At 40.7% G+C, this 27628-nt stretch overlaps 1 protein-coding gene across 3 annotated transcripts; it reads left to right on the top strand.

Moving 5' to 3' along the window:
• Positions 1-391: 391 nt before the first annotated feature.
• On the top strand, positions 392-27628 carry PNPLA4 (patatin like phospholipase domain containing 4). 3 transcript variants are annotated; one of them, XM_009438741.4, is made up of 7 exons: positions 392-445; positions 1999-2191; positions 6032-6126; positions 6282-6417; positions 16051-16116; positions 26020-26172; positions 27471-27628. In XM_009438741.4, the coding sequence occupies exons 2-7, from the start codon at positions 2012-2014 to the stop codon at positions 27600-27602; spliced, it is 762 nt and encodes a 253-aa protein (XP_009437016.1). In that variant the 5' UTR covers positions 392-445; positions 1999-2011; the 3' UTR covers positions 27603-27628. The 3 variants fall into 3 exon arrangements, with proteins under 3 accessions (XP_009437016.1, XP_009437015.1, XP_001139947.1); XM_009438740.4 differs by having other exon boundaries at positions 403-460; XM_001139947.6 differs by lacking the exon at positions 392-445 and adding an exon at positions 698-845.

Below are 27628 nucleotides of genomic sequence, written 5' to 3'. Positions count from 1 at the left end.
TGGCGGTCGTTGAAGCTGCTTAAGTCTGAGCCAAAGGTGCCAGAGGACAAAACAGCCACCTGCTCACGGCCCCCTATGTGGAAAAAGCTTTCCAATGTAGCTCTCTCATTTTAGCATCTCAATCTGCACATAAGGCACGCGGGAAACTCAGAGAGGTTATGCTACCTGCTCAAGGTCACACAGCCTAAGGTCAACTGAGGATATGAAAGTTCCCCAGAGTCATAGTCCAGCTTTTCCTTTAGATAGCACTTCTTAAAAAAACCAAAGGCACGCCTTGAAAAGCTGCGGGATGTCCAGCCCCAAAATAGCCGCTGGAGTTGGCCCCTAGGGGCAGCTGGACCGCCCAGGCGGGCGAAAGGGTGGAGAGGGAGAAGAACCACTTCCGGGAAACAGACGCGAAGAGGGTAAGGCACTTCCGGGGCACAGAAAATGAGGATTATTAAAGGTCAGTGGCTCGCAGGTAAGGGCCAAGTAGCGTTAAAAGACACGTAAGGATTACAACGCCTCTCTAGGGTATGGGTTAAAATGTCTCTCTAGGTACTCGAAGATAACATGACTCTAAACGAGGAATCCTTGCCTGCGCTGGAGGACGCTCCGGTCTAGCGGCCAGGTTGAGTCCAGAAGTTTAAATAGAGCAGGCGGGGCCTAGCGGGCGCCTGCGTCGGCGCGATGACGTCACATACCTGCGCGGGAGGCGGTACCAACCCCTGCCGCAGGACTTTCCCGGGCCGGCTCGCGGAGAGCGTAGCGCGGCCTTGGTGGCGGAATGGCATTGAGTGACGGCCCGGCCCCGCCATCTGGTTAAAGGGACTCGTTCAACACGGAAGTGTCCCGGGGCTGCATTGGTACGGAGCCCTGGGGCCCAGCAAGGGTGTGCTCCTGCGGGACTGATGCGGGGACCACCCCGGCCCTGCCGGCCTCCAAGCCGCGGGAGGGCACTGAGCCTGTGCTGGCTGGGCCTGGCCGCCTGGATGCTAAACACCCAACCCCCTTCCCGTCCCCATTTGCAGAAGTGGAATCAAAACTGGGGCTTGACCCCGGATCGATGACTGGGACTCACTCTACGCGGACGCCAGCGCAGCCTGCGGCGGCCGAGCCACCTGCCCTCACAGGGCCTGGCCGGGTGCATCAGGAACAGGCGGTCTTAGGTCCCTAAATTCGAGGCCCTGTAATGTGCCTCATCTTGGGGTCCCTGAATGGGGCCCTTGGGCCCCCAAGGAAACCCTGAGACCTTCAGAATGGACAGCCTTGTGGAGGCACAATTTCATTCACTTGGGCAAATTGTGCGCACTGAGGCATAGGAAAACATGTAATTTTGTATTTAGATGTGTTCCAAGTATAAAGTGGCGTGGCTGACATTTCATAGAGCCTTAAATTGCCTTCACCAGTCATGACCTCAGTTTGTGTTGAGATACTTGGCAAAGAAATGTATTGCATTGTTGAGTGATTGCTTATTGCGTTACTGAGTAATTGTATTGGCGTTCATAAAAGCATGGGTGCTCACAATAGAAATTGGGAAGGGGAGTAGGGAACTATATTTGAAATCTTCTGATACACTTACCAAGAACAAATGTATTGTTCATTTGGAATTTGATACGGTCTCTAATAATTTTCTGTTTCATAATGGTAGTGCCGCCCCCACCCGCAAAACGTTTCAAAGGGTCAAGAGAAAAGACCAAATGCCCTTGTCAACTGGAATTTATACGTCTGTTTCCTGCCAAGTAATTAAATCGTAGATTCATAATCTATGTACCGAATAAATGTGGAATGTTTTTGTTTTGTTTTGTTTTAATGTATAAGACTTGGGTCAAGGTGAGGAGGGAAAGAAAGGGTTTCCTTGAAAGATTCTTGTGTTTAATTAGAATTAATTGAAACCACTGTGCTTAAAACAGAGAATGATGTTAGAAGAAAGCCTTGGAACGATGATCAACATAAGACTACACAGTATGTGGGATAAACTATTCCAACTTACAGCATTTTTGTTTTTTGTATTGCCAGTGCTACAGCTAGAATGAAGCACATCAACCTATCATTTGCAGCGTGTGGATTTCTGGGCATTTACCACTTGGGGGCAGCATCTGCACTTTGCAGACATGGCAAAAAACTTGTGAAGGATGTCAAAGCCTTCGCTGGGGCGTCTGCGGGATCGTTGGTTGCTTCTGTTCTGCTAACAGCACCAGAAAAAATAGAGGTAATTAAGTAGTAACTTAGGCTGTGTTCCTCATCAAGAAATTAAGACCCAAAGGCAAACACGAGCATTGACTCTACTAAGTTAACACTGCAGAGAAATAATCGTTTGCTTGGAAACAGAAAGGATTAGGACTTTTCTCTTAAGATGTAATTATTAGGGATCTGTGCTCTGGTTGTGGAAAAGATTATTTTGGGTGATAGTGAAATAAGGAAATAAAATGACTTATATTACTCTTGAGTTTGTATTTATCCTTAAGATTCCAGCTCTGTTCCTTTCAAGCAAAGGATATTTCTTCTTTCTATGATCATGAGAAGAGCATGGGGCCTGTTTTCAAGGCCTTGAACATGTGGGCAACAAGTCTTACCTCACTGCTACTTAGAAATAGATACATAAATTAAAATGTGGGCATGCAGTTTCTATTAAGTGGAATGGTATAGGAATTTAATTCTTTTTTAATTCTCACAGTAAGAGGAAGCTCTGAGTTCCAAGCAATTTATCCAGAAGTAATACAAATAATTCTTCATTAAGTACTTTATTTAATGCAATCTATGTTTTAAAATCTGTTTTCTGCTATCCAGACAGTGATCAATCATTTTCTGACTGTGAGAGCTGGATTCCATAGTTGGAGAATATTATATTTGTTAATCATTACGTACTCTAGCAGCTTTGAACAATAATGAAATAACAATTTAACACCCTCATACCCAAGAATGAATTTCAGTCACATTTAAAATTCCAAAACTATGCAATGTTAAACATCAGAATCTCATTTCAGATCTTTTGTGAGCTGCTTATCAAAGGGAAGCTAGATTTGAGGCCAATCATTCAGAAATCCACTTATCTTCCTGTCTTTATATGGTTGATTTACAGGGAACTAGAAAAGTGATTTAAAAACTGCAGAGATTAAACAGGACGAGAACCTTAAGCCATGCAAGGTATAAATGAGGTGGGAAAATTCCCCCTAAACTAGCAGATTCATAAGCTTTGAATTACAAGCTACTTCCTTCCCATAACTGTGTTTCGTTTTTGAAGCAGAGGACTTTCAGGGTGTCACTTCTTCCTTTTTACTGCAGTCTTTTCTTGAGCTGTGGCAAATCCTAAGCTTTGGAGTTATGTAGACTTGGTTTCCAATTATCAGCAAATTAAAAAATGTATTGTATGATTTAGAATTAACCTGATTTGGAAATACTGCAATAGTACAGCCATTTATACTTAACTAAAATTCTGCCATGTTAAGACATTGAATAATTTACCTGAATTGGAGACTTGATGTCATCATATTCTCAGATCAGTTTACCTGTTGTTATTTATTTTTTGCACTAAATGAGAGCCTGGGTTGTGTTGTCTGATGGTGCTGGTATGATGAAAAGGTGTGTGTCTTTATCTGGTGCTCCCATGGGAAGGTAGAAAATAATTTTCTTAGTTTCCTTAGGGCATCCTCATTTGTTCTTCTTCAAAATAATTTTTCAGCCAAAGTAACCCTTTGACTTAAGGTTATTTTAGTTCCTTTATTTTTAGCATCTGAAATAATCCACTTGTAGGATAGCCTTGAGTTTTTTTTAGCAAATGTTTCTACCTACTCAGATTCGTGTTCGCTTGGTTCTCGCTGATGATGTAAGTTCCTCAAGCTTTTTACTGTTGTGACAAATACGTGTGTAATTAATCTTCTGAGCTTATGCATGAATGATTAAGAGGAGCACCTGATACTGGGCATATTTTAAGTGGTAGGCAAATTTAGATATTGATGTGGAAGAGCTCAATGCTGCAAGACTTTCCTCAGCCCTCACAATTTGCGAGGAAGCCATGGTGCTAGACTCAGTGGGGAACTCAAAGATGAATAAGTCCATCTTTAATAAGTTTACAGTCTAGTCCGGGCTATGGAGAGTATTGAATATAACTAATATTAGTACAAAGAAATAGGCTAGATGGGCAGTCTAGCTCAGTAGAATGAACATACATTTGGTGGGGCTACCCCCATTTCTCACCCAGGAGCTTCCCACAGCCTATATCAATTCAAGCTCCCTACAATCCACCTACCTCATAGCGCTTAGAGTGATGTCACCCAAAGGCACATCTGATCACCTCATTACCCCCGGGGCAGGGGCTGTCTGTGGACTTAGGATAATGTGACCCAGGTTTCTCAGCATGTATCACAAGGGCCCATGTGACTTAGCCCTACTTGTGGCTCGCCATAGGGACACATTTCAGCTCTGTGCCCCTCTCAGAATTGTTCTTGCTGTTGTTTTTACTATCCTCTGCTTTCACCTTCGTCCTCTGCCCAACTCCTGTTTATATTTAAGTCCCAGCCTGGGTGTCAAATTGGAGGGAAACCTTTGGCAACCCATGAGGTTGGAGGTTGACACACACTGTATTCATTTCCGATTGCTGATTTGACAAAGGACCTTCAACGTAGTGGCTTAAAACAGCATGTGTTTATCATCTTCCAGCTCTGGCGGTCTTAAGTCTAAAAGGGTCTCACTGAGCTAAAATCAAAATGTCCATGCTCACTCTCTCCAGAGGCTCCAGGGGAGAATCCATTTCCTTACCTTTTCCAGTTTCTGGAGGGTGCCCAGACTCCTTGGATCCTGACCCCTTCCTTGATTTCTAAAGCCATAAGCACAGCATCTTCAAATCTCTCCAACTCTGCCTCTCCTACCTCCCTCCTTCCCTTACAAGAAACCTTGTGATGATATTGGGCCTACCCGGGTCATCCAGGATTATCTCCTCATCTCAAGGTCCTTAACTGGATCTACAAAGTCCCTTTTAACATAGAAGGTCTCCTAGTCACGGGTTCCAGGGACTAGAATGTGGACATCTTTGTGGGGAGAGGAGAGACTGCTGCAATAATATAGCCACTTAACTGAAATTCTGCAATGTTAAGACATTGAATGATTTACCTGAATTTGAGACTTGATGTCCTCATATTCTCAAAACAGTTTACCTGTTGTTATTTATTTTTTGCACTAAATGAGAGCCAAACACACCCTTGTGGGGGCTCTTATAGCCCTCTATGACCTGCTCTTGGAGGCACTTATGACTCTCATGAGCACAGGTTCTTTGTATCTTGTCCTCTCCAAGTCCCAGTGCCTAGCCAAGTACCTGGTGCCCAGTTGGTTGCCAAATTAATTCATTATTTAATACAAAATAGACTTAGATGTAAATTCTGGCTCTGAGACTCATTTTTAATGAGATATTGGGATAGACACTTGAACTCTCCAATCCTCCGTTTTCTTGTCTGTCAAGTGGGATGGTTATACCCACCCTGCAGGGTGATGTGAAGATGAACTGACAGTGTCATCTCTGTGGATCCCAATCCAGGGTAGACATGAGCATCCCTGAAAGACTTTATAAAATACCAGTGCCCAAGATGAATCTCAGAAGACTCTGATTCAGTCTGTGCAAACCGTAGACGTCACTACTCCTATTTCTGTCACTGGTGCTGTCATTTGTAATCAGCTTTGTTGCACGGTTGTAATCAAACTGCTGCTGAGACCACAAAATAGGGGTGGGAGAGAAGGTTAATTGCGCTGAGGAAACCTTTTGAAGAATGTGCTCAATTAAAAGTCAGATTGAGCCTTCAAGGATTTTTCAGATGGGGCAAAAGCCATTTAAGGTGCTTTACAAAGGAAAAAACAAAAAAAGATTAGGATTCTGAGAGTGTATACCTTGCAAAGGGCCTGAGAGTGGTGGGTGAGGCCCCGGCCAGGTGGGGAATTTGCACACCTTTAATAACATGACACCCTACATTTGCTGTTGGGTCTGTAGAATCCCAAGTTTTAGAAGTGGAATGATTGTTTTCTTTACAACACCTAGGGTCACTTCTTAATTTTCTTTTTTTAGGAATGTAACCAATTTACCTACAAGTTTGCCGAAGAAATCAGAAGGCAGTCTTTCGGGGCAGTAACGCCCGGTTATGACTTCATGGCCCGACTAAGGTATACAGAGTACATTTTGCCCAAAAGTACATGAAGACAGAATGTTGACGACTCTCTGTACAAACTGTGGCAAGCTCAGCATTCTCTCTTGTAAAATATTTACAGGGAGTTCAATAATTAAAGGTGAGTAATTCAGATTGCTTTTTCTTCTTTAGAAGTGGAATGGAGTCGATTCTTCCTCCCAGCGCTCACGAGCTGGCCCAGAACCGACTGCACGTATCCATCACCAACGCCAAAACCAGAGAAAATCACTTAGTCTCCACTTTTTCCTCCAGGGAGGACCTCATTAAGGTAACAAAGCCATGTTTCCTATTTGAAGAAATCAGCAAGTGCTGATTTCAATACTTCATATAAAGTAATGAGCATTACCACGTTCTTTAGATCCTGTGTCTCTTACCAGGCCCGATAGATGGTTGAGTGCTCAGTAAATTACGTGTTTGATGAAAGTATTCACCAGGATCCCTCCTGAGGCCGCCTTATGATGCACTGTGATCCAAATGCTCCCTGTACTTGTTCAGTGTTTTCCTGCAATGTTCAGATCTCACGTTGATTATGTGAAGCAAGTCGCTGATGCAGTTTAGTAGCAATAATAATTCCCGAAATTTATGTGGCTAATACTTTGGAGTGTATGTAGGGTTTTTAACATGTACTCTCTTATTCAGTCCTTCAAGTCCTTCTGTAAATCAAGTAGAGTAGGTGTTATTGTGACCCTTTTATGTTTTTGTTTTTGTTTTGAGATGGAGTCTCGCTCTTTTGCCTAGGCTGGAGTGCAGTGGTGCAATCTTGGCTCATTGCAACCTCTGCCTCCTAGATTCAAGCAATTCTCCTGCCTCAGCCTCCTGAGTAGCTAGGATTACAGGCACGTACCACCATGTCCACCTAATTTTTGTATTTTTAGTAGAGACAGGGTTTCACTGTGTTGGCCAGGCCAGTCTTGAACTACTGACCTCAAATGATCTGCCCACCTCAGCCCCCCAAAGTGCTGGAATTACAGGCATGAACCACCACACCTGATCCCTTTTATGTTTTTAACAGAGAAGTGAATGGAAAGATTTTATGTGATGTACGTACCTATGTACCCAAGATTATCCTGCGTGGCAGTGGGAGCTAATTCTGGTACCCAGGTCTTTTAACTTTTCAATCTAATGTTCCATTTTGTTTCTTCCATTTTGTTCTGATGTCTTTCTATCCAAACACATTTGAAAGTTGGTTGGTTGAGAATTCATCATCTCTGGGAAATACTTCAGCTGGTTGATTTCCAAATACCAATGTGCCTGCTGTGGTAATGCACTGAATATTTGTAGGGTGGAAAGGGTGTACTTCTCTTGGAATTTTTTCTTGTTTTTCCCTCTAGTGCAAATCATAACAAGCTTCAGGTAATATGGAGAATGTATGTTTTTGAAAGCAGAAGGTAATGGGTTGAGAGTAAGTGGTAAGATTCCATATATTCGGATGCTGTCATTTGAAATACTTAATGAAATGTTGAATTGACAAGTAAAATTACTTTGCCACTTAATAGATTAGAATATTTTTCCTCGATATCCCTATTACGTCATTCTCTCACTTACAAGAGTCTATCTTATAAAAAGACATTATTCTATAATCTTATTACAATATTATGTAGACTTGACAGTGTCAAGGGAAGAGCTGGGCAACCCATGCTAAGTGGTCCTAAGCCATCAATGTCCAATACAGACAGATAAGGCTTGCGGTGGGCAGACATGCATCCTCTTGTTTACCTAGGAACAGACTGTGTGCTCTTGTGACATAAAATGAGGGGGATTCTGCCCCAGCTCTCTCTCACGGAGTCCATCCCTGGCTTTGCTGTCTACAATGACAGAACTCTCAGCCCCTGATCTCCCCACATCCCTCCTGATTTACATATCACTCTTTAGCATGCTACCTCTTTTACTGCTGTCCTGTTCAGCTTTCATTGTCCATCCTCCTTCACCAGAATGTAAGCTCCAAGAGGCAGGGGTTTCTCTGGTTTGCTCACTGCCGCAGCCCAGTACCTGCCACACTGCCAGCCATTGTGTAGGCACTCCGTAATATGTGTGAAACGAATAGATATGAACCAAGGTTGCATCTGTTACACTGGCTCGATTTAAAATAAAAGAAAAGAAAGAAGCTGGGCCCTCCATACTGTATGACCTGGGCAAAATCACATAGCTGGCTGGGGCCCAGCTGTGACTGTGGTTCATGTATCTAGCATTCTTCCCTAACTATATATACCCCACACTGGATAAAATGCTCATCCTCCCTATCCATCCCTTTTATGTGGCAGAGAGAAGAATGACACCCAAAACTGTCCTTACCCTAATCCCCAGAACCTGTCCAGATATAACCTTACCTGGCAAAAGGGATTCTGTAGATGTGATTAAATTAAAGGTCTGAGATAGGAGGATGATCCCATATTATCCAAGTGGACCCAAACTAAGTACATGAATCTTGAAAAGTGGACACCTTTTCTGGATTCTGTGTCATGGCTGGTTTGGAGATGTAGCAACCACATGCCAGGGGAGCACAGAGGCTTCTAGGAAAGCAGCTCCCCACTGACAGCCAGCAAAGAAAAGGGGGCATCTGCCCTTTAACCTATGGAACTGGATTCTCCTAACACCTGACTGAGCAAGGAGACACATTCTCCCCCAGAGCCTCCAGAAAGAGATGCAGCCCTGCCGACACCTGGATTTTCCCCAGTGAGACCCATACCAGACTTTGGACCCTCAGACTGTGTGACAATACATGTGTCTTGTTTGAAGGTGTTAAATTTGTAGTAATTTGTTATAACGGCAATAGCAAACTATTGCTGTTAAGAAAACATGACGTTTTTCTAGTTCCTTTGTTTTGGATAATAACTATTCAGAGAATTTGTGTAATTACTTGAGTTCATTGAACAGAAGAGAAATTGTTGACACAAATGTGTAATACCTTGTAAGGAGAATATGGAATAATTGACATTTATTCTAGGTTCTACAAGAAACATTCCACGTGTTTAGGAGGATGTTTTAACATTTTTCAGAACTAAAAAGGAAGGATGAATAGTTCCTTGATAGCAGATGGTGATTATCAAACTGTGAAACCTATGCCTGGAATACTCATGAAGCATTTAGCGGAAAAGAGTGAGAGTGCGGGAAGACTAGGGATGATGTAGCAAAGGAAGAAGTGTGAAGAGGAAGTAAAGTAAACCCCCTGCCAGGTAGGGACATGATCAAGTATATATGTTCCGGTGAAAGAAGTGGCTGGTGGGAGAATGTTGTCTGAGGTGGTGCCATGGGAGGATGGTGCTTCTGACCTTTTTGGTTGGGACTGGGGAGGCTGCCTGAAGGTCACCCCACTCCCCTTAGGTGGAGACAGGAGGCTCTGAAGCCATGCATTGAAGCAGCTCGATGATGGGTAGCTGTGGGTCTCCCAGGGCTTGGCACACCTGGCTCTGAACATACAGCCTGGGGTCTTGATATGGTTTGCCTGTGTCCCCACCCAAATCTCACCTTGAATTGTAGTTCCCATAATTCCCATGTATTGTGGGAGGGACCCAGTGGGAGATAATTGAATTATGGGAATGGTTTTCCCCATCCCATACTGTTCTCCTGGTAGTGAATAAGTCTCACAACATCTGATGGTTTTATAAGGGGTTTCTGCTTTTGCTTCTCTCTCATTCTGTCTCTTGCCTCTCTCTCATTCTGTCTCTTGCCTGCTGCCATGTAAAACGTGCCTTTCACCTTCCACCACGATTGTGAGGCCTCCCCAGCCACATGGAATTGTGAGGCCATTAAACCTCTTTTTCTTTATAATTTACCCAGTCTCGGGTATGTCTTTATCAGCAGTGTGAAAATGAACTAATACAGGTCTACTTCCCAGTATCTGGATATTCTGTAGATGGGAGGGGATGGGAGACAGAGAGAAAGAGAGAGGTTGATTAAAACTCAAGTTAGAGTAAAAGAGCATGGGAGAGCATGAAATACTAAACACTGGTGATTTTCACCTTCTTTAAACTTTGCTCCATGTTGTATTTTCTGTTTTTATCATTAACTCATTTATTCTGCTACTTAATAGTTGAATTTTTAAAAAAATGCCTAGTTTTTCATTATCCACTAGCTGACTGATGCTGTTTGTTACAGAGTGCCTATGTACCTGAAAATCCAACTAGAAACCTGTAGCTTAGAATATGTGAGAGTGTGTGCTTGTGTGTGTGTGTCTGTGTGTGTATTTTGACGTGTTTTTGAATCTCCTCAAGAATGATTACTTGTTTTATGAGTGTCCTGGTGATCATGTCTAGGCCTGTCGTTTCCTGACGTTGTCCTCTTGGACTGATTATTTTTGAGTCTCAGTTTTCTCATCTCTGAAATGGAGTAATTCACACAGTAATACTAACGAGTGTTACTGTACAGAATAAATAAGATAAAGCATGTGAAAGTGTGTTTTAAATGATAAAGCCCTTTATGCATGCTGAATGGAGCTAATATTTCATAAATAATGAACGAATAACATAATAACCCACACACACCCCTGCTCAGCGCCCTTGTATGAATCTGTCATGAAATTTTAAAGCCATATTAAATCACAACTTTCTTTTCTTCAGGCTGAATAGGATTACTTTTTCTTATCAGTGTTATTCTTTAACCCCTTGCTTATTACCTGTCTTCATGAACAATGTGCTAACCGATATCTGTAATACTTCAGGTTGCTACTGAGTTCTTGCCACCTTTAGGCATCTGATTTTACAGCTCATCATTATAGGCCTTCTTTTTTAAAATAAATAATTTTGTGTGATGATTCATACTTAATTTATCTTAATGAGCTTCACCTTTAGTAGCATGGAAAAATCACTCGTTTGATAGCTGCAATGCTAGTTGATTGTTTTCTTGAAACCCTTGTGGACTGTGTGGTCCAACTATTCATTTTACTTGGGGTTGAATTTCCACAGAATTTTGAATCTTACGTTCATTAGGATTTAACTCAGTCTTTTCTACTTTATAAACTGTTATAAGACAGGTGCAGGCCTTAAGGCATTCCTTTGTTCAGAATTTATTGGTGCCAACCATTCCCCTCCTCCTTTATAGTAACTGTACTGACAAAGGGAAACACAGATGATGTCTGCTCAACTACTTGAAGGCAGCCTGCAGAGGGGAGACCCCTTTATAGAGTTAACCAGAGCCCCAGGAGGCCCCCCTCCAAAATCATGTCTTTATTTCCCGTCTGAGAGATTTATTTCCAGGTGCCACACCCAGAAAAATGTTACCCCCAAGGATGACCCTTTATGTCTGTGGGTCGCCAGCAGATCAACACCAAGCTGAGATCAGTTCCTGCAAATGCAGATAATTTAGGGAATTGAAAAGAGTCATGGAGGAGTGGTACACATCCACCTAACCCTGTTGTTGGTGGGCTCTGGGACCCTTGGCGAGTCTCAACTTCTTGGAGCCTTGGTTTCTTCATCTTTAAGATGGAGACCTTCAGAACAAGGTCAAATGAAGTATGTATGAAAGCATTTCATCAACTCTTAAGTACACACCAGATGTGCATGGTCACCTTCAAGTGCCTCCACTCTCCAGACATCCATCCCTTCATACTGTTCATTATTTAGCATGATTCCTTCCTGATTCCTCTCCTGGTGTGCCGCTCTACACAGTATCCCCCGAGTGTCAAGTGCGTGCATTTTGCATACCAACTCATTCATTTCGAGTTCCAGATTTTATTGTGGGCTCTTTTTCTTTAGAAGCATGCATGCAACTAGGAAATCCAAACACATTTTAATGTTAGCCTTCAGCAAAGCCTAACTAGGGAGGTGAGCCCCTAGGTTAAAAGAAAGTCATATGCAACTTCCGAGGCTGAGCTGAAATGATGCGTAAATTAACAGTGCAATGGCGTCGTAGAGTTCCACTACTTCCCTGAATTGGTACAAATCATTGAATTCTTCATGTTTAAGACTGATGCACAAGTGTTTTCCGAAAGGGTCTTTTGACACGTGTGAATGCTCTAGGGTAGAGGTACCTAGGAAGCCTTTCCTGCACCATAGTGTCCCTGGCCGTCTTGAGAAAATTCTGCCCTGTCTCTGTTGCAGTGATGTCCTGAATTTCTTTGCATGTGTGAGAATGCTCTTAACAAGATCCTCTCACATTTAGCCTTGTGAAGGTGAAATAAAAACTGAATTTAAGATTGGTCATTATCTTGGAAAAACTGAGGAAGATAAATTTGAATCTGTCTTTGAATTTGAACTACAGCAGCAAGTTCTGTATAAACAGTTAATTCTCATTAAAGTCCACAGTAAACTTTAGGCATAAATGAAACTTGCTGAGAATTTAATCCCTAAGGAAGCTAGGCCACATAATTTTCTAAATACCTCTTTTCTGTAAAATGCAAAATGAAGAGAGTCAATCAGAACGTGTCGGGAATGCGCACCTGGCGATGTTTTATACAGTTGCTACAGGAAGACACTAGCTCTCATTTTTATCATTGTGTGTTTAGTAAGAACACAAATCAGTGGTTTCACATATGTCCAACATTTAAAGTGCTGTACCAAGTGATAGGGTGTGAAAAGTATACCCCTGCTTTCCACATCAGCGTTCTCAACCACAAACACTGCACTCCTGGCAGTAAGGGCCCAGATTATTACCCAGATAGTTATTTATTGTGACAGCTGTCTGTCCTTTGTAGGAATTTGAGCAGCATCCCTGGTCTCTGTTCAGTAGATGCTAGCAGGACACACACCCCCCCCACCCTCCACTCCAGGTTATGACAGACACATTGCTAAATGTCCCTAGGGGGTAAAATCACCTCCAGTTGAGAACAAGTGCTGTAGACGTGTTGAGGTTCATTGGCGAGGTGAATTTCACTGGGAATATTGTGAGGTGAGATACACTAAAAGCACATGTTTAGGCATAATATTTTATTACATGACCTTAGAATGTCAGTCTTTATCTCCTTTCTTAGGAAATCCTATTTGCCTGCAATAAAATGGCAGTAAGCTGACTACAAATAAGAAAAGCTGCTTAGCTCTTAACTATCTAAAGCTAATTTCCCAACTAAACTTGGTTTGATATACAAATCATCAGTCCATATAAAGGGAGAGTCAGCTATGACAAAAACAAATACATTGATTTGGAGGAGTGACAAGTATTTTCCAGTTCATTGCACTTTTCGTATCATTTAGGAGGATTCTTACTGTTATTATCTGTAGGAAAGTAATTGGATAGCATTTTTCATCCAAATATCTCAAAATAGTTGCAAGCATTAACTTGTGAACTCTACATTATACTTTGACATGGGGGAAAAGAAAAAAAAACATAATTCTAAGGTTAGTGATTTTTTTGCAGTCCACATGTCTCTCTGCAGAATAGTGAAATAAATCATTATATTTATGTAGTGTCTTTGGTTCTTTAAAGACCTCTAAGTACTGTAATTTCACGATATGTGCGCTATCTACAAATTGCTCTAGTTATTGCTTTGCAGTGTTGCATTTGCTGAATAACTTCATTAAATAGCTACATTGTGCTTGCGAAACATACCTAGGGTCTGTGATTATTTTTTTAAAAGCATAGCCAATTGATGATAAGGTCAGGTTTAGTTAGGTTGAATGCAGTTACCTTAACCGTAAACAACCTTTCTCTGAAGCCAATGATGTCATTGCTACCGGTGGGCTGAGAGGGTTGGAGTTGAAGATGCCTGCTTTCTGTCCTCTCTCTCCTATTGATTTATTAAGCGATCTTCACCAAATCACCCAAGGTGCTACTCACTCCTGCTTTGCCTCTTTGTGAAAGAGACATGATTGCTCTAATGTCACAGTATTGCATTATGCGGGCCATTTAAAGTTGAGATTTTGAGAAGAATGTCACGGTGCGGGCATGTCCACATTGACATTTTGTAGAAGGTTGGCAGACCTTGCGTGAGGTTATTATTATGCCTTGTAATAAATAAATAAACAAGCACATAAAAAATAAATAGAAGTGCCTGCTTTCCTTTGGGAAACAGTGTGCAAATTAGCATGCTTTCAATATTTCAATAAACAAGCGATTGAGATAGATGTGCATGAAATTGACCAAAAGATGAAAAAAAAGACCCATTGTGAGAAATCTGACGTGTATGTTGGCTCTGGTAAAAATATACATTTTATATTAAATTGGTTCTGGGGACAGTCTCAACCACGTATTAGCAGAGAGACCTTTGAGCAACTTTATCTTTTTGAGACAGGGTCGAGAAATAATTAAATGAGACACTATATTTGAGGCAAGGTCTACTTCATGAATGTATGACCTGTGCATTTGCACGTGGCTCCACTATCCAAAGGGCCTCACCATTGGTTTAATGCTCTGCTGTCAACATCTTAATATTCTCCATACTTTCTGAACAGGGGGCCCTGCATTTATCTTATTTTGGACAGGACCCAGAAATTATATAACTGATTCTGGCACCTAGCACCAGCATGGTGCAATAGAACCCTTTCACACTTGGCTATTTCTTACCTTCTTTCCTGCTGGAGTCCTTGTGTTGTGCTGTTACCCTTGAATTTGCCACTGCTGAAACCTGAGGCCCCAGAAGCTTCTTTGGGCACTTGTCAGGAGCCTGTTGCTATAGGAGCTGTTACAACCAGGCCTGTGCCTTTGCAACCAACATGCCACCAACAGCACTGGGCAACCTTCTTTAGTGCCACTACTGAGGTAGGTGGAGGAGTGTTGGGTCCATTCCCATCACAGAGAAGGGAGAGAGATACCCAACAGATGTTTGTTGAGTACTAACTCTGCCAAGGGCTGGACATACCAGGAGAGACACAAGTCCCTCTCCTTTCAGTGGGTTTTTTGGTAATGAGGAAACAGGAGACATGTCCAAGGAAGAACCACTGCATAAGAAAGCTATGGAAGTTCCCTGTACCTGGTGCAGAAATAAACATGGCAAGAGTGGATTCCAGCTGTGTCGGGTCACAGCTCAAAAGAGGATTTTCCTATGGAAATTGTTATGCTGGTGACTGAGTCTGTAATTTAGTTGCAGTTCAGAATAAATAGGCTTTTGAGAGCTGACCCAAAAACCATACCTATAACATTGATTTTTGGAGGAAATGCCTTCTGAGTTCTAAATAATTGTAAATGGATGATCTGCAAGTCAGCATTTGAGCCATAATCCATTTCTGAATAATGTATGATGAAAAAAAACTCATGAAATCTTTGACAACAAACAGCCAGAGTCTTTCACTTATCAGTTGAAAGATTATAGCTTAAAAAATATTCAGTATCTAATGCTGTATGTTTTCAAATAGAACACTAGTGATTTGGAAACTACATGGCAAAATAAAACATTTACATTTCAGAAAAGCTATCAGAGCCCAACTTCCCATGGTGTATGGAATGGTAATTTCCTAAATGACAATCTTTTTCAACTGTTTAAATGGGAGATAAAGCATAATTGATGTCACTGCTTGCCAGGGTTCCATTACATATCCTGACCACGTCATTGGAACATAAAATATGCCATTCCCTTTGCAAATCCTGGTGACATAAATGAGAACATCTCTGAGCTGTGGACTAACCTCTCCTGTCATAATCAGAGGGCTTTGTTCCTCCAGAAAGCAGGAGTGCAACTGTAACATGATTTTTACAGTATATGATAGAACATTACAAATAATTTATCTGTAACCTTTACATACTCAGGAACTTAGACTTACCTTAAATTTCATTTTGTAGTAACTTGTGTGTCTACTATTAAAATGCTGATTTTTACCTAGGTGAAGTTGATTGATTCAGAGTATGTCAACTTGTACCTATCTGTTTAGAGTCTTTTCTGATATTAAAAGTGTTATCTTTTATGTAATTACGTGCAGTGCTGCACTTGAAGTCTGTGGGGCTTATTTATTGAGATTTTGCTAGTCAATACTACAACTGTATTGTCTGAATGTTCATGCCTGTAATCATGAGCTGCTTCTTTATTTTATCCATCTAGGTCCTCCTAGCCAGCAGTTTTGTGCCCATTTATGCAGGACTGAAGCCAGTGGAATACAAAGGGCAGGTAAGCTTGTTATAACTGAGGAATTACCCTCCTCCCTATATTAATATGTTTCTTTTGAAACATCCAATTTTATAATTATTCTAGTGGCTTCAAATCAGTTTATATGTTTTTTTCCTCCTAAATAGCTTTGTTTCTCTTTAAGAGGGAAAGAATATACAGGGCTAGTGATAACTTATCATCAAGATCTCGTGAATGGGAATGATTGACTGTGATGCTCTTATTTTCATCATATATATATATTCTGTTGTTGTTAGCAGTGAACGATTTTTTCTCCACCTAGTAAAGTCCTACTCACAGCCCCTTCTAAGCAGAGTTGTACCACCGTCAGGGTGAGAAAAGGCTTAAGGGCTCCACACCTTGTCCTCCCCCAGACAATGCAGCATAGGTTCCTTCCAGCCTGTCCTCAGCCCCTCTGCTAGGGGACGACCCACTCCCCTCCAAGGCTCTCTACTTACCCAGACACGTTGATCACTGCAAGGCCAAAACCCATTTTGTTTGAGGAGAGTGCTCCTCACTTGGAGCTGGCACTTAAGACAGGATGCCAGTTCTTTTAGGGAAATTTAGACATGGGCTTCCCCACCTGAAGTCTGCGCTGACTGTGACCCAGCTTCCTTCTGTGATCTGCACAGAGTTTGTTTTGAGTATTCACCATTCGACCCAAGGCAGCTCCTCCATTGCATGGACACAGGTTCAACATGAGCATTTTATTCTCAAATATAGTGTCTATTTCACATATGTCACAGATACATATTTTATAACCAAATATAGTATTTGGTTTAACGTGTTTATTTAACGTATACTGGAAACATGCATTTTATAATTAATACAGTAGCTATTTTACAGACACCAGAGATATGTATTTTATAATCAAATAGAGTATCTGTTTAGCACATACCAGAGATACGCATTTTGTAATTAAATGCAGTATCTATTTAACACATACCAGAAATATGCATCTTATAATCAAATGGAATAGCTATTTAACACATAGCAGAGATATATATTTTGTAATCAAATAGAGTATCTGTTTAGCACATACACCAGAGATATGTATTTTATAATCAGTTATCTAACAATTACTAGAGATATGTATCTTTTAATCAAATATTATACCTATTTAACACATTCCAGAGATATATATTTTATAATTAAATAGAGTAGATATCTAACTACTAGATATCTAAATAGAGTAGATATCTATTTATAATTAAATAGAGTAGGTATCTAACACATACCAGAGATATGTATTTTATAATCAAATAGGGTATCTGTTTAGCACATACCAGAGATATGTATTTTATAATCAGAGTATCTGCTTAACACGTACCAGAGATATGTATTTTTTAATCAAATATAGTACCTATTTAACACATGCCAGAGATATGTTTTATAATCAAATAGAGTAGATATTTCATACATATCAGAGATATATATTTTATAATAATAAAGTATTTAGCATATATCTAATAAAGTATCTATTTAGCATATATCAGAGATCAAGCATATATTCAGGATGAATAAATTACATTTATTATATATATGTAATATATATTTATTTATTAATAAAAGAGTACATACAAAGTGCTTTAACCATCTTTCATTCATTCATTCACCCACTCACCTTGAGGGCCCAGCACCAGGCCTGTGCTCAAGGAATTGATGGTCTCTCAACAAAAGAACTGAGTTTTACAAACCCTTTGGCTAATAGGATTGAGGCAGTGTCTCTGTTCTGATCTCATCGGTCCTCATCAGTGTCTTTCCTTGAGCTTTGCTGAGCTTTGGAATTTTTTCTTTTCTCTCTAGTGCAAATCATAATAGGCTTCAGGTAATATGGAAAATGTATGTTTTGATAGAGCAGAAGGTAATGGGTTGAGAGTGAGTGGTAAAATTCCACATATTCAGATGCTGTCATTTGAAATACTTAATGAAATGTTGAATTGACAAGTAAAATTACTTTGCCACTTAGGAGATTAGAATATTTTTCCTCTATGTCCCTATTACGCCAGTCTCTCACTTACAAATTAAGAGTGTTTCTATCTTAGAAGGAGAGGCAGGTGGTAGAGGCTCCAGGTTCTCTTCCAATATACACTTTCTTCTTCTTTCTTAGTAACAGAATCCCAATTTTTATCTGAACCTGTGGCTGTGCAGCTAGGTTATACATCCCAGCTTCCCTTGCAGTTAGGTGTGGCCATTTATTTCATTGTTGGGCAATGACATGTGAGCCGAATAACTGTGGGACTTACAGTACAAGGAAAGTTGTATATCTTTCCATTTTTCCTGTTGCCCAGAACTTAGATGTGATTACTGGAGCTCCAGCAGCTCTTGTTCATCATGAGGTCAAGGATCACACCCTGAAGATGGCCAAATAGTGAGCTGGAAATACCCAGGTCCTAAATGATTTGAGGAGTCTACCTTACCAGCCTGCCCTCGATATTCCTGTTACCAGAAAAAAGAAGTAAAACTTTTTTTTTTTTTTTGAGATGGAGTCTCACTCTGTCACCCAGGCTGGAGTGCAGTGGCGCGATCTCAGCTCACTGCAAGCTCCACCTCCCGGGTTCACGCCATTCTCCTGCCTCAGCCTCCTGAGTAGCTGGGACTACAGGTGCATGCCACCATGCCCGGCTAATTTTTTGTGTTTTTAGTAGAGATGGGGTTTCACCATGTTAGCCAGGATGGTCTCTATCTCCTGACCTCGTGATCCACCCGCCTTGGCTTCCGAAAGTGCTGGGATTACAGGCGTGAGCCACCGCGCCCAGCCTAAAACTTTTGTTATTATTGTATACACCAGAATCCAGTGCTATCTGCTGTAGGGATTCTTACTTCCAATTTTACATGTGAGGAAATTGAGATGTAAAGACGTCAGTCTACTTCACTGAAGTCACTGAGCTTAGAAGGGGTCAACTTCCCCAAGATAGTCCTTAATGTTTCTATCTTTGCTGTGCCTCTTACTCTGCTTTGCCCTTTAGTTCTTTTCAAACAATGCATTCCTTGTTTTCTTCCTGTCCAGCCCCAGCGCCATGTCGTGGGTGTGTGACAGGAAGACTAGCAATGTTTAAAAGGGCATGAGTGAGGAATCAGTTTCTAGTGAACTTTCCATGATGTGATTAAGTACTTTGGACATGGACATAGAGTGACAGCCACAATTAAACAGCAGGGAATGCACAGGCCCAGAACTGTGAGGAAGATGGAAAGCGACCCACCCAAGCCCCTTGACCCTGGACAATGTCCCAGGACAGTGTCTTGCTGATCATGTGGTGTCTGTGCATAGGAGGCACACCAATAATTACTTGTAGAGTTGAACCTTATGTCTCCTGAAAGCATTCAGTTTTCCTCTGTTGTTTAATGGAGTCCACAATAAGGGGGCCTCATGCACATGATTGACAGAGAGCCACAGCGGCCTTGCATTGTTTATAACACCAGAAAGCGACAATTTAGAAGTGCCATTCTCTGCTTAACACTAACTCTCTTTAAGCCTGATCACCTCCCACATTCTAATAGGGCTTCCATGCCGAGTTGTTTTCTAGAATCTTTCCTTTCCGTTTTCAGGGAAGCGTGAATGTTGCTTTAAATGCAGTGTTTTAATGTGGGTATAAGCTTTTTATGTGATTTAAATTACATAAACATTTCAGTTGTGCTGAATACACCTCTTATTTTCTAGATTTTCATGTTTTCATACAGCTCAGGTTTTGATGTATTTGTTGTCTTTAGTTGTTTTTCTGAAGTGACGAAAGTGGAGGTGGCAGAAGGGGAAAAAGGGACTTAGCGTTACTTATATTTGTGGCACTGAGTCAGGAAAGGCAGAGAAAGTGGGACTCAGCCAACAGGGGCAGAGTCTAGTCTCTCCACTTGTGACTTTTGTTAAATACACAGACCTCCTCATTTCTACATTGCGGGTATTACTGGATTTTATTAAGATATATTTGTGGATCCAATATGTGCATTAAAAAATGTTTTTATTAATCGCTTAGAAGAATCATACCTTAATAAGACTTAAGATTAATTTCAACCACAGCAAATACCAGTATGAGTCCTTTCAAAACCCTCTACCAGTGATTTAAAGTGGAATGATGTCTTTGAAAATTGCTTTTTCTTTTTAACTTGGGAAACATGGCAAAACCCCGTCTCTACAAAAAAAAAAACAAAAATTAGCCAGGCATAGTGGCATGTGCCTATAGTCCCAGCTACTTTGGAGGCCGAGGTGGGAGGATCACCTGAGCCTGGGGAGGTTGAGGCTACAGTGAGCTATGATCACACCACTGTACTCCAGCCTGGGCAACAGAGTGAAACCCTGTTAAAAAAAAAAAAAAAAAAGAATAAAAGAAAACTGCTTTTTAAAAAATATTGTTTAAAAAAGTTCTGTAGCTTTCTCTGGCTTCATCTTATGACTATTTTAATACCTTACTTATAGTACATACTCATTAATAGATTTGTCAGTGAATGAATGGAAATAAATTGAAGTTTAGTCCTATATTTTTGACTAATGATTTTTCTTTACTACATATGAACTCTTTCCAATGGTAGAATAAATCCACAGGAATGTTCACACATTTAGGCCATGTTTTCACAGATTCTTGTCAATTTGGAATAAGAATGAAAATTTTCAAGAGGAATTCTTAACTCATTTGTTTTAAGATATAGAATTAGCATTGGCAGGTGACTAAAATATCAGAATAAAATCATCTCCAGAACTGGCACATGCAGATCAGAAGAAAAGCTGTAGGGTTGGCTGGGCACGGTGGCTCACGCCTGTAATTCTAGCACTTTGGGAGGCTGAGGCGGGTGGATCACCTGAGATCAGGAGTTCGAGACCGGCCTGGCTAACATGGTGAAACCCTGTTTCTACTACAAATACAAAAAATTAGCCGGGCATGGTGGCGCATGCCTGTAATTCCAGCTACTCGGGAGGCTGAAGCAGGAGAATTGCTTGAACCCAGGAGGCAGAGGTTGCAGTGAGCAGAGATCATGCCATTGCACTCCAGCTTGGGCAACAAGAGTGAAACTCTGTCTGAAAAAAAAAGAAAAGAAAAGAAAAGCTGTAGGACTTTGCATTGTTTCTTTCATCTGAGTTGGAATTCAAGTAATATTTTGACTGTGTAGTATTACAAGATCGCTTCTTGGCCTTTTGGTTAAGATTAAGTACATACTATTACAGGAACGTGAAAATGCACCGTTGTATTACCCTAGTCCATGCGGATTTGGCATTATGGGTCATTTATCCTTTCATTATTGACACTTGTGTGGGAAAGAGAATTGTGGAATACTCCATGTAACTATGCTTTTATATGAGGTTGATACTGTGGTCCTTAGGCTTCTATTTCCTCGTGGCTTAGACTTTTTACATGGAAATGCAGCTCTGTCACTGTCATAGCAAACAGTGGTAGCTGGCCTTGCCACCAGCTAGATTTGGCTGGATGGAAACCTGGATATCAATTTCTAGTTATTCTGAAATAGACGCTCTTAATCTTCAGTCACTTTTTAGATTTTTTTGCACTGTCTGTTTAATTTTTGAAACAACATGTTAGTCCTCTAGGAAAAATTTTCTGTATGGTGTTTATAGATGGTCAACTGTTAACCCTTTAGAGCCTTCTCAAAAGTAGATATCTGGAGTCATCATTTTTAATCATCCTTCACACATGCAAAAACCAAGAAAGCAATGCACCAAGAATCAATGCTTAGTAGAGGTTAGTATGGCAGGTTTCTCAACCTCTCTTTTAGAATTGTATTTTTACTTGTCTTTCTTTGATTAAAAAATCTCATCTGTCTCTTCTTCCCACCGTAATTGGAAGATTCTCACCTGTGTCTAAGGAAGTGGATATCTCTTTGTCTCTTTCCCTCTCCCTTCTATTTTAGGAATTGCTAATCAAGAGCATTGTTGGGCATTGCTGTCTGTAGGCTATCTCATGAAAGCAATGCAGATATGTTTGCAAATAAGAAATTATTGTTCAAAGCACATTTACTTCTTTCTCACCCCTCAGAAATCAGTTCTAATTTGCCCTGCCCCATCGAGCATCCCTGAATTTTACAGTGTGCGAGAAAAAAAACCTGAAGTGAAAAGACAACTATCCCTTCTTGCCTGTATATTCTATAGCAATAGATGTTTTATTCTCTGTAAAGTATCAGATAGCAAATACTTTCAACATTGTCTCTGTCAACACACCTACTCAACTGTGCTGTAGTAGAGGGAAGCAGCCGCAGGCGATATCTCAACAAAAGGTCCTGGTCATGTGCCAATAAAATTTTATTTACTGAAGCAGATGGTGGGTCGTGGTTTACCACCCCGTGAACTATAGCAAGGAAACCTGCAAGCCTCAGTTTCCTCTTCTGTAACATGAGGGAACTGAATATACAAGCATGACCTTTCTGCCTTACAGGGTTCGCATATTAAATTATACATGTGAAATCACTTTTAAACTACTAGGCCCTCTGCCATGGTATTTATAATAATTATAGATAGCAACATTCGTTCTTCCAGCAAAGTATTTTTTATTCACTTGTTTTTTGAGCAAAATATACCTTAAGAAAATGGAGCCCTTCATGGAAGTTCTATCACAAACATATCCCCAGCATCTACCATACATCCAGACACACACTGGATGCTGAGGGATCACTTGCTGAATGAATAAACTGGCCCTTTCAGTACAGGTTAACTCATCAGGTTCTTTCTTAAGTTTTCCACTTGCGTTATGTAATAGCAGTTACTTGAATTCATAAGGCATGTTCTCAATAGCTACCCATAATACATCAATGTCTAAAGCGAAGTTTAACAAGTACTGCCAGATGAATATTCTAGCCTGTTTAGGTGTAATGGGTAGCCTTATCTCTTTAGAAGTGATTCTATTAATTCTAGTTTTCAGTGCTGTAACTTTCAGAGAACAATCACAGTAGATGTCTGCCCCACAATTGGGCCTGAGTTTTTTTGTTTTGTTTTTGGTTTTTCTATTGAGCAGTTGCTTATTTCTATGTCTTAGGACTCAGGCATTGACTTGAATGTGGAACACATTTAGAATATGGCCAAAGATTAGAGAAAAGAGTAGTAGGTCTAGCAGTGGGACTGAGAGGTGGTCACTGTACAGCCTGTAACGAGTATGATTTTGAAACTATTTTGCCTTGGAATTTTTATGTACTTGCTCTCCCTTTTCCTTTGAGGATGATGGTGATATGTGATGAAAACTGACAAACACACAGGAAAACTCTAACGGGGTAGACCAGCAGCTATTTTTCTTAAGGACAATTTTGGAGTCACAGAAGCTCATGGAAGTAGCTACCAGCATGTAAAATGCTGCCCATGAAGCAAGAAGGTGGGAATGACTCACAGCCATATGTTGTGAACAGCCAGAGAATTCATGGACAGAAGTGTTTACTATGCAAGATTTTAAACTATCAGTAGAGCACAAGATATAAAATGTTTCTACTTTTAATTTGGAGGTTGAAGAATATTTGTTGTTCTGACGGTTGTTTCCAGAAACTGCTGGAATCTGTATGCCCGAATGAATGTGTGATTGTCCTAAGTGATACAGCTCGTGAGAGCATAAATCAGGAGTAAGAGGTACCACATTTAGCATATCTGAGCAGTGGGGCTATAGCATCAAGGGTTGTGAAGGAGCCGGTATCATTGCAAGTTTAATCAAGTGATTTGATAAGCTGCTATACATTTTCCCTTGTCATTTATCTAATCAGAATAAGCTAACAAGAGTGAACAAAATTTGGAAAAAGGATTTTCGATTCCCTGAAACAGCAGTCATTAACCCCACAGTAAATTAGAACACTTTTTAATTTACTGAGCCAGATTGCCCTTCTTTTCATTAAGTTGAATAAGTCAGAAGAGCTGTTACTTAAAGTTGCATATCTTTAATTTTTCTTGATGAAACCTGTATGAATTTTTACATCGTTGATGACAGCTTCTGTTGACAATATGAAATAATTTTGGAAGCTGTCTTTCTTTTCCCTTCTGGGTATTATCCTATTCCAGAATTTGATATTTACACCTAAAGCAACCAGGGAAAAAAAGCAAGTTCTGGGACAGAATCAGATATTTTGGAGCCTTTTTTTTTGCAAACCTCCCTTTTAGATCATACAGTTACATAACCAGCTATATTTTATGTATACATATGGGTACATATATAAACACACATACACAAACACATGTGTACATGCGTATACACATACACATATAAATAAGTATGTGTAATACACATAACACATAATATATCATAATCTTTATATCTTTTAAAAATAATGACAATATGCAAATTATGCAGGTCAGTTTTATTTTAATCCAATCTACTTATACTCTCTCCTCCACCAAAATGCAATTCTCTCAAAAGGAATTTTCAACCCATTTTTATCTTTTATTTATTTACTTTTATTTCCTTTGGAGGAGTTTGTGGCTGTCCAGAGCCTTTGTAAATAATGTAATACCACTCATTTTGTCATCAACTTTAGAAATAAACACAATTGGCCTGGCGCGGTGACTCATGCCTGTAATCCCAGCACTTTGGGAGGCCGAGGCGGGCAGATCACGAGGTCAGGAGATTGAGACCATCCTGGCTAACCCGGTGAAACCCCGTCTCTACTAAAAATACAAAAAATTAGCCGGGCATGGTGGCGGGTGCCTGTAGTCCCAGCTACTCGGGAGGCTGAGGCAGGAGAATGGCGTGAACCTGGGAGGCGGAGCTTGCAGTGAGCTGAGATCACACCACTGCACTCCAGCCTGGGCGACAGAGTGAGACTCTGTCTCAAAAATAAATAAATAAATAAATAAATAAACACAATTAAGAAGGACATGAAAAAGACACATTGGAAGAAATAAATGCATGGTTTTAAGTGAGTTGAGAACATTTTATTTTGGCCTGTTTCTCCCTCCTCTTGCCACCTTTATGTTGAATAACAAAGGTTTGTTTTATCTGCATTGCATTTTACACATTGAAGCAAAACTCAGTTTACAAACTTCACTAAAGATTCCTGCATACAGGACTTTCAACTGTTACCAGACTTTTTGTTTTTTTGTATATTATCTGAAGGCTATTTTTAATAACAGATAAACTTAGACAATTTGGGCGTTATTTCCATGTGTGTTGTGTTTATTGAGTGCTATAGCTGATCATGTGAATACATCAGATCATGGCTGCATTGAGACTGTTTGGCCTTGGAATAGACAGCAGAAGGAATATTGTCTGTGTGGTTCTTCAGTCACCATTTCTCATTGTGCGCTTCTGTAGAGCTAGGGGCTGAGGCTGCACACACCTTGAGCACCTCATTGTCCGTCCTCATTGCCCCAAGACTCTTTCATTTTCTTCCTTGGGAGGCTTCTGTCCTCCGCCTTCTCCATCACTCACTCCCCTTTGCGGTGGGCTTGAGAGCACTGAGTGCCTACTGAGGAATGTGTGCTTTGATGCAGCACTCCCATGCCTTATGGCTTCAGGACATGCCCCTTGCTTCAAGAGCACAGGAACCACTTTGGAATTAGAAGCATTTCTAGTTGCTGTATTTACTTTTTAAGTTTGCCACAGAAAATGCCAGTTTCCAATTCATATAATAAAAATGGAACCTCCTCTGGTGGTGGATGTTTTGTTCAGCATCCACAGTAAATTTGAGTTTTTAGTTTGATTAAATAATGAACCCCAATCTAATTACACATGGCTTCTTAAGCATGCACTGTAGTCAGTAAGAATTCAAGTCTTACAGACAATAATCTAGTTAAATTCTGTCCAGAGTTGTTCTTATATTGGTAAGTGATATGTGTACCAAGATTTGTTTTACCCCCAGAACAGATCCCCAATGGGATTAGTCCTCAAAAATAGCAATTTAAAAGCATATCCAAGGCACACATATTATTAGAAGCTGCTTTTCTTTGTGCAGGATGTGTTGTTGACATGTGCTGACGTGAGATGTTTCTTTCCACAGAAGTGGGTGGACGGAGGCCTCACCAACGCCCTTCCCATCCTGCCCGTCGGCCGGACAGTAACCATCTCCCCCTTCAGTGGACGACTGGACATCTCCCCGCAGGACAAAGGGCAGCTAGATCTGTATGTTAATATCGCCAAGCAGGATATCATGGTGAGTAATTATGTTCAGTGATATTTGAAGAGTTCTGATCTACTAAAAATTCCCACAGAATTCAACGTGTTTCCCAAGCACTGGAAGTTCATTGATAATTGTAGGTAGGAGTTGCATCTTCTCCTTAGTGTGTTGTTTAATACTTTATAACATGTATCAGCCATAGGAACTTGGGTTCCTATGGACTGTCAGCATTAAGTCTTTTTTGCTGCTTTTATTTTTATTTTTTTTGTTTTTAGCACCCCTCCTACCTTAGCCTCCCATGTATCTGGGACTATAGGTGTGCACCGTCTCGCGGGGCTAATTTTTTTATCTTTTGTAGAGACAGGGTTTCACTAGGTTGCCCAGGCTGGTCTCAAACTCCCTGGCTCAAGTGATTCTTCCACCTTGGCCTCCCAAAGCACTAGGATTACAGACATGCACCACGCCCACCCATTTTTGCTGCTTATTAACTGTCACTTCTTTTTCTTCACTTCTTTTTTACATCAATAAACTTGGTAGGATATCAGAGCAATTTTTTTCTTCTTTGAGAGAGGGTGTTGCTCTGTCCCCTAGGCTGGAGTGCAGTGGCAAGATCATGTCTCACTGCAGCCTCGACCGCCCAGGCTCAGGTAATCCTGCCACCTCAGCCTCCCAAGTACCTGGGACTGCAGGCGCGTGCCACCACACCCAACTACTTTTTTAAAAAAATTATTTGCAGAGACAAAGTCTCACTGTGTTGCCAAGGCTGGTCCCAAGCTCCTGGGCTCAAGTGATCCACCTGCCTTGGCCTCTCAAAGTGCTGGGATTACAGGCCTCAGCCACCACGCCTGGCCCAGAGCAATTTTAAATAAAATCATTTATTTGCTTAGAAAGATGGAGGTAATGAAATATATAAAAATAGTGGAGAAAAACTTAGGGACCCAAATGAATAATTGACATAAAAATACTGATTCCCTTAATCTAGTCTAATAGTTTTCCACATGGGATGATATTGTACCTAGACATTTTTGGTTATCATGTCCCAGTGGTGCTACTGGCGTCTGGTGGGTAGAGGCCAGGAATGGTGTTAAACGTCCTGCAGTGCACATGACTGTCCCACAGTTAAGACGTCGTGGCCCCAAATGTCAGCAGTACCAAGGCTGAGAAACCCTCCTTTAGTGTATCAGTGGAGGTAACTTCTGAAGTTTAAATTTTTCCTACTGATTTTTTGTTACTGCTAATTGTGTCTGTGATAAGAAAACCTAGATTATAAAAATAGTGTATATTTACCTGTACTGGAATATCCTACCGCTTAAATTTCGGTCTTTTTATTCTAGTTGTCCCTGGCAAACCTGGTGAGACTCAACCAAGCCCTTTTTCCCCCAAGCAAGAGGAAAATGGAATCTTTGTATCAGTGTGGTTTTGATGACACTGTTAAGTTTTTACTTAAAGAAAATTGGTTTGAATAAAATGCATAAAAGTTTATAATGCAAAA

Source organism: Pan troglodytes, chromosome X (assembly GCF_028858775.2).
Source record: "Pan troglodytes isolate AG18354 chromosome X, NHGRI_mPanTro3-v2.0_pri, whole genome shotgun sequence".
NCBI classification, from domain to species: Eukaryota; Metazoa; Chordata; class Mammalia; order Primates; family Hominidae; genus Pan; species Pan troglodytes.
The sequence above is the reverse complement of the archived record's forward strand: the minus strand, read 5'-3'. Positions and strand labels throughout refer to the sequence as shown.

What these genes read in the sequence shown, in the direction of transcription:
- PNPLA4 (XM_009438741.4), top strand. Translation starts at nt 2,012, where the DNA reads ATGAAGCACATCAACCTATCATTTGCAGCGTGTGGATTTCTGGGCATT. An exon ending in CAGTGGAATACAAAGGGCAG is followed by an intron (nt 16,117 to 26,019) that starts GTAAGCTTGTTA and finishes TTCTTTCCACAG; the next exon opens with AAGTGGGTGGACGGAGGCCT. An exon ending in TCGCCAAGCAGGATATCATG is followed by an intron (nt 26,173 to 27,470) that starts GTGAGTAATTAT and finishes TTTTTATTCTAG; the next exon opens with TTGTCCCTGGCAAACCTGGT.